Source organism: Rutidosis leptorrhynchoides, unplaced genomic scaffold (genome assembly GCF_046630445.1).
Source record: "Rutidosis leptorrhynchoides isolate AG116_Rl617_1_P2 unplaced genomic scaffold, CSIRO_AGI_Rlap_v1 contig334, whole genome shotgun sequence".
NCBI lineage: Eukaryota > Viridiplantae > Streptophyta > Magnoliopsida > Asterales > Asteraceae > Rutidosis > Rutidosis leptorrhynchoides.
In genome coordinates, this window is record NW_027266574.1 from 34499 (window position 1) to 45733 (window position 11235).

General features: G+C 34.0%; 1 protein-coding gene across 1 annotated transcript; it reads right to left on the reverse strand.

Moving 5' to 3' along the window:
• Positions 1-1850: 1850 nt before the first annotated feature.
• LOC139882985 (indole-3-acetic acid-amido synthetase GH3.5-like) lies at positions 1851-4038 on the reverse strand. Its single transcript, XM_071867225.1, is given in 5 exon segments — positions 1851-2182; positions 2185-2430; positions 2706-3110; positions 3113-3624; positions 3707-4038. Coding segments are annotated over 5 exon segments (1827 nt in total).
• Between the last annotated feature and the right edge of the window lie 7197 nt (positions 4039-11235).

Sequence of the window (11235 nt, forward strand, 5' to 3'; positions counted from 1 at the left end):
TCAGTAGAGAGAAGCCGAGTTTCCTTTTTCTCATCACTGTCAAACTACTATTTCCCTTCCAATTCTTTGCAAATTAATTTGGAACATATGACAATGTAGTAGTATTTTAAAGAAATTGTTCATAAAAAAAAGTATTTTAAAGAAAACATTTGCTTAACTCAAACGAGATTATTAGAATACTAGTTTTTCCAATACATAGGTTGTTTTCATTTTCTGAATAAAAAATGTGTCACCTATCAAAAATATATCAGTTTGTATTCAATATTATTATATTGGTATAGATAGATAGATATGTGCCTATGGTCTACAATAGTTTGTGCTCATTTTTAGTACATTTTTTTGCATGACAATTCAATTACTCAAACGAGATTAATCCAAAGTCGACAGATTAGATGAATGGAAATACTTGAGATTTCAAAATATTAAATTAACTCATAAGTACCAAAATCCATGGGTTCATGGAGAAGGTAGGGGCGACAAGATTTTTTTTTTTTTAAAAAAAAAATTAGATTAAATTACTATAGTGGACTACACAAATTTCATTACAATAGCTATGATGGTATGTATGGCCGGAAAAGAAATTAGAACAAATATCATTAATTTTAAAGCATTACATTTAATCTGAAATATATGTTCGAGTAGTATCTTTAGACGTGTATTTTTGTCATCACGTTTTATCCGTAATATCTTTTTTATCTTCTCGTTTTTTCGTTAGTTAAAAAATGTCACGTTTTTTGTTAGCGATCATATATGTTCCTCTACCATTAACTTTACAAATATGGCATTTAGTGGTGCCTAGTCAGTTAACATACTAATATCTTTATGACATGTATCATATGACTCATAAAATTTGATACGTTACTTAATTTTTCATCTAACATGTCAAATTTTTGGTGAGTCAGATGACATGTATCGTTTATTATTTCGTTAGCTGACTAGACGTGAACTCGCGTTATGAGGTGCCACACATAAGAGAAGTTAACGGTGAAAGGACACGTTTGATCGCTAGCGAGAATTGTGGAATTTTTTAAGTTAACGAAATAATGTGAGAGACTGAAAAAATATTACAAATAAAACGTTAGGACGAAAATATTCGTTTTCAAAGATAAGTTCACGGAGGGAGTAATATTGCTTTTACTAAGAAAGTCACTCCTATTTTTCCAATTGAAAGGATTAATGGGAACCTAGCTAGAATTCTTTATCATTAATTTGGACCTCTATCATTTGCTGCGAACTACTTCCAATTTTTTAATATTTAGTATTGGCAATCTATTAACAGAAAAATTTAATATCATCATGAATGAGCCCTGCCCCCAACAGACAACTCATTAACAAAAACACAATATTATACTGTATATTAGTTAGACTCTGAGCACATATTATAATTATGAGACGGACAGGACTTGAGTATTTCTTAGCAAAAAAGTTGGTGCCCTTTTTGTAGAATAATAAAAAAGATTGGAGCCAAAAGAGGCCATCTTTGCTTTTGCCGTTTTAGTAAATGTGAGAGTGAGTGTGAGAGGCTGAGAAGCCATGAATTTTTAATGGCCAGGATACCTGCCAGGAATTATGAGTCAAATTCCCAGAAAAAATGATTAAATTCAATAAGAAAATGAAAAAAAAAAAAGGAAATGGAGACTTTCTTGGAACATGAACTGTTTTTGTACATTAAAAAGTACCCTAATGCATATTTAAACAAAATGAAAAGGCAAGAAAATTAAATTAGACCTCAACTGGGATGGATGATGATGATTACAAAAACAGTTCTTGATTGAGATAAACCTAAAAGTAAAAAATTACCGATTGAAATTAAAAAAAATTAAAAGACTCGGTTGATTTGATCGAATTTCCTAGTTGCTCCATTGCTTGTGGCCTGGAATCCATTTAGGACACTTAGGACTGAAATAAGTTGACATAACCCTTGAGTTCAATAGCTCCACAATTGGCGCAAATTTCACACATCTTGGTGTCTTGTACTGATTAATTGAAGCACCTAAGCTTATAGCATAGTCCATTAACTTGTCAAATGTTCCTGGCTCCACAATCTTGATCTCCAACGGTCCAATCGACTTATCCGAAACACGTCCTTGTCTATAAACGCTGTTGAGTGACTCCTCGATCGTCAAGCAACAGTCTTCAAACACTGATGGAGGAATTGGAGTTGAGCCATTGATGCTTAATCCCATAACAGGACATAGTGACCTGGAATTGTCGATAAATCGGCATAGCTTGTGTATTCGGACACAGTTGCGTCGAATGGCATTAAATGGTTAACAGCATTTTTGACAGCATTTTGTAGCTCAACTTCATCGGTCTTGTCGGAATCAATGCTGAGAACCACATTCTTCCTGCAAATGAAATTGAATTGCGGCGCCTTGTTCTTGAATCCTGCCACTCTCAATATATCTCCAACTCTGTAGCGGCATAGTCCTGATAAACAATACCAAATTTTTATGAGTCTCCGGTCAACAAATCAATTTTTCAGGAAAAAACCCTCAAAGTTTATCATAATCTATATATTGCCCCCATAATGTTTCATTATTCAATAAGACCCTCCCTTGATGTTTTGGGTCAACCTACAATTCGCTCTAACCATTCTTTAAAATAACAAACTAATGTAAAAAAGTAGGGTAATTTGAGATATTTGAAATTATAAGGAAAATTATGAAAGTACCAGTTAAAGAAGAGTAGTAGTGTTTAGTTACCTGCATAAGTGGTGACCACAAGCTCATATTCTTGACCAAGTTTGACATCAACAAGATCAACAAGCTCTAGGTGCTCCTTCTCGTTGAGCGATTTCGGCATTGAGATTCCATTGTTAGATCTATTTATGGGCAAGAACTCAAAATAGGCCATGTTTGGTATAAGAGTGTAAGAAACCTCACTCGGTTTGCACATCGGATTAAGGTTAACCCCAAAATAGCACTCAGAGGAAGCATACATTGTGCAAACAAGTGGCAAACCATTACTGTAATAGTCAAGTGTAGGAATATATTGTGACATAGTCCCAGTCACAATAACATCCACATACTTTGTATTAGGCCAAAGCCTAGTAATGATTCCTTGCCAAGAATCCTTTCCACACTCTGCCTCAATAAAATCAGCAAGTTTGGGTCGGGTTTCAGGATCCTCATCACGGATTCTCGGACCAATGGGTCGGTGATTTGTGGATTAATGGTTCCAATCCTAATATCATTGGCCAGATCTTTCCAATGTTTTTCTAGAAACCTAATGGCTCTAATGAAACCAGAGGCAAAAACAGCACCAACCCTTAAAACCTCTTTGTTTTGGTAAAGACCACAGAGTAGTTGTGAGTACATGCTCTGGTAAGAATCAGAGCAGAGAATGGTTTCATTTGGACTTGTGTAATTTGTGTAAGGATCAAATGGTCTTTCTTTGAAATGCGAGGACTTGTAATAGCTAGTTAAGACAGGACGAGCTACTAAGCCACCGGGAGTTTTAGCTTCCGATTTGATGAACAGAAAATACATTCCTTTGCCTTTTTCAAGGCCAGGAACGTATTGGCTCATCACAGGCATCAATAAGCTATAAAGCAAAGACCTTCTCTCTAGCTCTTCCTCAATTGTTGGCATCAATTTTCTCTCTCCACCAGAAGTTCCAGAACTGCAAAATAAAAAATCATATTTTTAAGAAAATAACGACAACCCAGATACTAAAATCATCTGAAAACTCAAAAAAATCGAACCTTGTGAGGAATTCTGAAATGGGTTTTGAGCAAAGGATTGGGGATTTGTCACCATTAGCGATACGATTGATATCGGTTTGGATATCTTCGTAAGTGATGACAGGCAAGATCTTTTTAAAGGTTTCACGGTCAGTTTGACCGTTAAGTTGGTATCTTTTGAGATACTCAACATTTGCACTTCGAGAGAGGATTTCAGAGAGGACCCTCTTCTGAACTTGATCAGGGTTGTTGGTGACATCTTCAATGAATTGAAGGGTTTTCTTATTCTTTTCTTCAAGGTTGTAATTTGAAGATTTCAATGGTGTTTTGAGTTTTGGTGGTGCTTCAGGCATGGTGTTGGTTTTTCTTAGAAAATACAGAGTCACGCACTAGTAGTGCTATGTGTTTGAGAGAAAGAAAGATAGAGAGAGAGAGAAAGAGAGTTTGTTAGGAAAAGATTTTTGGTGTGCGGGGATTTGAGAAGAGTATATGTGTTTATATAGAGTGGTGGAGTGGAAATTAAGGCACGAATTATTGTAAAAGGTAAGACTTTTTAAAATGTTTTAAAATTTACTGTATTTACTTTTACTATGTATGGATCTTATTTGATGACTTTTTTATTGATTATAGTTTCGTGTATAATGATAGATATTTCTTCTTACTAATAAATGACTTAATTCTTCTTTTTTAGGGTAATTTATATTTGAATGTCAAGCCTCTGTTTCATGCTTGCTTTGTTTTGTAAAAGAACAAAATTTGGCTCCAACTCAGCTTGTGGATCGATCGAGCATGTTACGATTAATTGTCTCTTAGTGCAATTAACCTGTTGCGCCGGTACTCATTTTGCTTTTGGCTTAGTTATAGAGTGAATACTTCTTGAGAATCATATACTTCTTGATTAAATGAAATATATTAAAAAGAAAAATAAAAATTATGGATGAAACAAAAGCACATCCTTCAATCAAAATAAGGCAAAGTAATTTGTCTCGTACATCCATTAAAGTTACAATATATTGGTGCCGTAATAAGATTTGTATCATTCATCAAAAAAAAAAAAAGGTTTGTATCTTTTTTTAGGGGGTGGATTTGCCTCTTCTTCTTTTTTTTTTGGAGTTGTTGCATATAAAAGATCAATATACATCAAAATGTTTTAACACCATGATAATCTCGGGATAATTTAAACCCTATAATATTTGATATATCAAAAACATAACAATTTAATACATAATCACGATCCATTATTATTATTATTATTATTATTATTATTATTATTATTATTTATAAAAATCACGATCCATTATTAGAAACTGAAAAGAAATATATAATATCCGATATAAGATCAAAAACATTATTCCGGTAGAAAAACCACTCAAAAGAAAGCAAAGGTATAAATGTTATATATATTTTGTAAATTTTTAGAAAATTATTAATTTACTATTCTATACTGTATTTATTAAAATATTCGTGTTCCATCATCTACACATACAAATTCTAACGGCAACTAATGTACAATTTAAGGTTAATTTGAAAAGGGTAATCTATATTGATAATGTGGCATATTCTGATTGGGCTGGTGGCCGTCACTGGTGTTGGCCGATCACCGGTGTTGCTCTAGCCAAAATTTGGTGCCATTCATAATGCATGTAATATTTCAAAGTCAAATGGACCAATGCTACTAAGTTTTCTTCCGACGTAGTACGTAAAGAAAATGGTAAATTTTTATCGATAGAATACAGTACTTATAAAAAATGGTAAGCTCATAACTTAATGAGGAGCAATTAATATTATGCACACCATAGCTAACATCACTTAATCATGCAAAATAATTTGTAATACGTGTAAATTTTACGAGTCAGATAAATTTTAATTATATTTTTACTATAAATAACGTATGTTTTTTCTCTTTAATTAATCTATTCCAGAATATCTATTATTAATTCTATATCAAAATATATAATATTTATATATATATCTGTTTAAATGAACTTAAAAATATAAAATATCATATATTTAGATAGGAATGGAGTATTCAATTAATTTTGAATTCATGGTAACTCATTACTCAATAGAAATGATGTGTGTATATATATATTTATTGGCGATGTCAATTATACTATTAGACTATCTATGCGATGGGAGCCGATGAGATATGATAATGAATTCTAAAACTTCAAAGACTACATGTGACTATGTGACATATTTTGATTACTTTTACCTACGTTTTACTCACTCATGCATACAAAGTATCTACACCTTCCGTTAAAATAGATACAAAATTTTTAATATAAATTATATGTAAAATTTTGTATTTATTTTAGGACGAAAATAATATATAATATGTAGTTAGGTACATATAAGTCGACATCAACATGCATTCTCTCGATTAATTCAGGGTTGCATTATTAGTCTTGTATATATATATATATATATATGACCACACGTTAAACATTTGCCAATGATGTTATCAATTTCGTGGAAATTGGGTAAATAACTTTTTTTCATGACATTTATTTTTTGTTCTCTATGTTTAAACGTCAGATCGAACAGATCTTTTTTTATTAGCCTAAGCAATACCATTGGGTCATGTCTAATTGAACTTTTTTAAAAAAAAAAGAAAAAAGAAAAATGAATTAATTAGCAGCTGGACCTTATTATTGCTACAAATGTGTTTCATTTCTTGGTGAGCTTTAGTAGGTTTAAAAGTTACTATTTTTATTGTTCGAGCAAACTTGGAGAAATTAACAAACGCGACGGAAAGAAACAAGAATTAACTCTTTCGGTATAATGTTACATATCCATGAAGTCTATTTCGTGGTAAATTAACCAGTAATTATTGAAGCTAGAAGAAGAAATTAAGTCAAGTATATACTAGTGGATTCGCAAATCCCCCATTATTCTAGATGTTTCTCTTTTGTCCTTTATGTTTGCCCTTTGCTTAAACTCACTTCTCTCGCCATAACTTAATTGTTAAGTTATATCTTCGTTCCTATTTCTATGCTTTGCTTGCTTCAATTTTTAAAAATCAAATGGACAAAAACTACTTCAGTTCTTCCTATCATTTTGCCCTATTAGGTGGTTTAACTAGTCCATTTAAACAGTATTATTGTTTAGTGGAATGCCATGAGATTTTTTTTAGGAAAAAAAAAAAGGTGCTTCCTACCCTACTTATACTCTTGTTAAAAAAATAGCAAGTAAATAGTTAATTAGAAGTCAATGATCCCTTCCTCCATATATTCAATTGGAGAAATTCTTATGTATTTATGAGCAAGTATACCATGCCACTATTTACCTACGATAATAACTTGATATGTTCAAAAAATATTTAATTATATTATTATATTTAACAGGAAATTATAAATTTTTAAGGAAAATAATAAAATGAATATCAAAGTGGAATTGCTTCTGGTCTTTTAGTGGATTCTATAAAAAATCAGGCTTCTTATTTTAATTCTGTAACTTTCTCTCTTTTATTAAGCATAGGAAATAAAGTGGCTCGTTCATTACTCAAAATTATGTTTAATTTGTCTGTAATTTGTTACTCTGGTTCTTCATTGCCGGAATATGTAAAAACTTTGTTGCTTGATGATCTTTCATTTTAATAAATAAGATAACCATTATTTTCGAAAAAAAAATATTATACATATTCAATTTTAATATGTAAATTATATAATGTATATAAGAATTTCTTATTTAATCATCGGGATTTTATTAGAGTCACTAATACTAAAATTATCTTATAATTAATGATTTTTTCATATTTTATTTTTCACTATAAGAGTATATATAATTGAACAATTTATAAAAAAATTCTTAAATTTTAAAATATGACAATTATTTATATACAGTATAAAAAGAAATTTATGTCGGTCATTCATGAATATTCCAACTATATATCAATGCCAATTGAGTCAATGTTAGTAGGTGAGAATTTATACTTTCGACGGGGAGTAATTTTTATTTTTAGAAGCCACTAAAATCTAGATTTTTTAACTTCAAAGACTCCATGTAATTATAAATTTTGATATTTTTACCTATGTGGTCCATGCCACAGAGCAAAATCCTTATAAGCTACCTACCTTCCCTCACGTGTATACCCACATGGCAAGTTGAATGATATATATTTGTTCGTATCTGAAACAATTTCCAAATTGCGATATATTAGCTTTAGTTGTGAAAGAAAATAAGGGTTAATCATTAATTGAGTATGATAAACCATGTTTAATTTCCTTAGAAAATAAAAACCATGTTTTAATTTGACTATTTTGATCATAGAGGCATGCCACTGTGTTTTACTTACCTAGAGTCCCGTGTGGCATCATGTCATGATAATAATTAACAGTAAACAATGTCTCGATTTTACGCTAAGTACTTTGTTTACTGCTTGATTAATTAAAAAGATGATTAGTAGTACTTAGTTTGTACTCTTTGATAGGCAATTTTCGGTCAACACGCAGTAATTACATGCGTGCTTGTACTTGGGCTGTCACTTAAAATACCGGCAGTCACTTCATTTGATTTGCATTTCCGGGTAACAATAAACGGCGTTAGTAGATTATTTAATCTAGTTATTAATGAATCCAACCCCACCCATAATTGTGTCAAAATATCCTACGAGACTACTAGTTTATTTTTTTTAATTAGGGTACATTAGAAGTTAACTTTAGAGATTTTCTTTTTCTTGTGCAAGTATCCAAGTGAAGTGCTTCCAAATACAGCTGATTCGTTTACACGTCTGCAAGAAAGAAGTTTATCTATAAAATTGTTCTATTGTGCGGTAAATCGTTTTACTTTTCGATTTTTATAGCACAAAAAGTAACGGATTTGCCTATGTAATTAATGATTGTCTTGTTAAATGAAATGCTTCTTTGCGTCGGCAAAAAAATTGGCGACGTAAGTAAGGCAACTCAGTCGTCAAATTTTAGGATTTGATAAACAAACATTTGACGATCGATAAATGGTAAGAATGCGGTTCGTTATTTAACCAATTATTCACTAGCCTTCTTAAAATGAAGAAATATTTACAATAATGTTAGAATATTGTCTCAAATTTAGCTAGGAATCTTGAGTAAGTAATGAGATAATCATATTTAGGTAGGGTTTGGTCTCCGACCTCTTGAAGAATGGAAAAAAATTATGTATATTTATATCACAGAATAAGGCATAGCAAATGCATTTATATCTTTCTAAGGTCCATAATTAGGATTTACTCTCTTTTTTTTGAAGAAAGCCGAAGCCATAATAGATTAGATACCGTCCAAAAGAACTTGAGAAGCTACATCGTACGGCAAGAAATTAAACGTAAAACATACTAATAGCCAGTTTGAGTTTATAGCGGCTAAATTATGGGCCGCTTTATTACCTTCTCGCCTAACAAACTGAAAACTACAAAAAACAAAGGCCCTTGCCATCCTTTTAACTTCTTCAATAAGTGATCCACAACTCACACATCTCGCCTTCTGCTGTGCTAGCACCCTGATCAGTATCAAATAATCTCCTTCAAGGATTATTCTCTGTAAATCCATACTTGCTGCCCACGAAATGGCTTGATATGCAACAGAAGCTTCAGCCTGCATTGCATCCTCAACTGGAGCCAGCTTCCCCACAACTGCATGAATAACATTTCCATTTGCGTTCCTTGCAATGAAGACAAACTTATTCCTGGCTGCACCATAAACAAAGGAAGCATCAAAGTTCAGTTTAATTACACCATCCTCGGGAGCCTTCCATTCTTCATACTGCTGTTGCACAGTAACCCCCCTACTTTCTCTATAAGCCCCAGAGAATAATCGGACCTCATTCAGCCAATACCTAACAGCCTCTGCCACTACCAGCCCTCTGTCACATGTTGCCTCAAAAATGGTTTTATTACGGTTTGCCTAAATTTTCCAGCATGCCCCAATGAAGATACATAGCTGCTCAGTAGACAGCAGACATAAAACATTGTTCAGCCATCACACTAAGTTTCCTGCAATACTATGACAGATTGCAGACAGATTCAGGTGTTCCCACACCGACACAGCTCAACAACAATGTTTAAGAATATGCAAGATAGACTCATCCATATCATAATACACTTCACAATGAGTTGGCACATTCATACCTCGGCGAATCAAATTATCCCGCGTCCCTAGCAGTCCTTTACACATCTTCCAAGTAAAGAATTTGACCGTTGGTGGCAGCTGCCGCTTCCATACTTTGGCCCAGTGCTTGAACCTTGTTGATACATCTTGTTGTTCCCTTGCCCCGCCTAGCTCCTTAGCCACATAATAACCGGATTTGACAGTGTATCTTCCATCCTGTGCACCACACCATACCAATATGTCCTGCTCCCCGGGCCTGCCAATCGGTGTGCTAGAGATTGCTGTCACCTATGTCCCAGGGAACAACTCAGCTAGCTTGTCCTGTTTCCAACTCCTGCTGTGATAATCAAACAGGCTATGTACTCTCAAATCCTTGTCTCCCTGTCCTTCATTCGGAATTCGAAATCCATGCACATTCTTAACCCATCGATCCTGAAATACTAGCACACCAGACCCATCCCCAATTCTCCACCGTCCTCCAGCTAACAGCACCTCCCTAGCATCCAACAAATGCCACCAAATAGCAGAAGGTGCCGTGCCATAGGAAGCTTTAATGAATTGATTCCTTTTGTGATATTTCCCTTTCAGGACCCTAGCCATCAAAGAATCAGGTTCTTCCATAATACGCCAGCCTTGCTTCGCCAACAACGCGAGGTTATAAGCTTCAAGTGATCGAAAGCCTAAACCCCCGTTTGTTTTCTTATCACACAATTTCCCCCATGCTACCCAGTGAATCTTTCTTTGCCCCTCACTTGTTCCCCATAAGAACTTTGCACAGTACATTTCAAGACTTTCACAAAAAACCAGCCAGTAATCTAAATAAGGACATAATAAAGGTAGGGACCGATTGCAGTACCGACTTAATGAGGGTAGCTCTCCCAGCTTTGGGCAGTAGTTTCCCCTTCCAATTGGCCACCTTGTTCTTTACTCTATCCCTCAAATATTCGAAACTCAGCTGCTTCTTCCTCCCCACAATTATTGGCAAGCCTAAGTAATTGCTATCCCCCAATATCTTCGCGATTCCAAGCTTTGTTTTGAGCCTTCCTTGGATCTCCTCAGTAACATTCTTGCTGAAGAAGACACTTGACTTGCTGAAATTAACGGCCTGACCAGCCGCCTTTTTGTACTGTTCTAGAACGTCCAAAAAATGATCACAATGTGCCTCAGACGCATTCATAAAAGCAATGCTATCATCAGCAAAGAGCAAGTGAGATACCTTAACCCCATTTTTTGACGCTTGAACTCCTTGAATCATCCCAAGCTGCACTTTTTTATCCAGCATAGTTGTTAAGCCCTCAGAGCACAAGACATAAATAATTGGCGACAATGGGTCACCTTGTCGGATACCCCGTTCTGGTACAAACCCCTCCGAGCGCACCCCATTGATAAGAATCGAGAACGAGACTGAGCGAATACATCTCATGAGAAGGTCAACAAACTGCACATGAAAGCCAAGCTTTAACAAGCAAT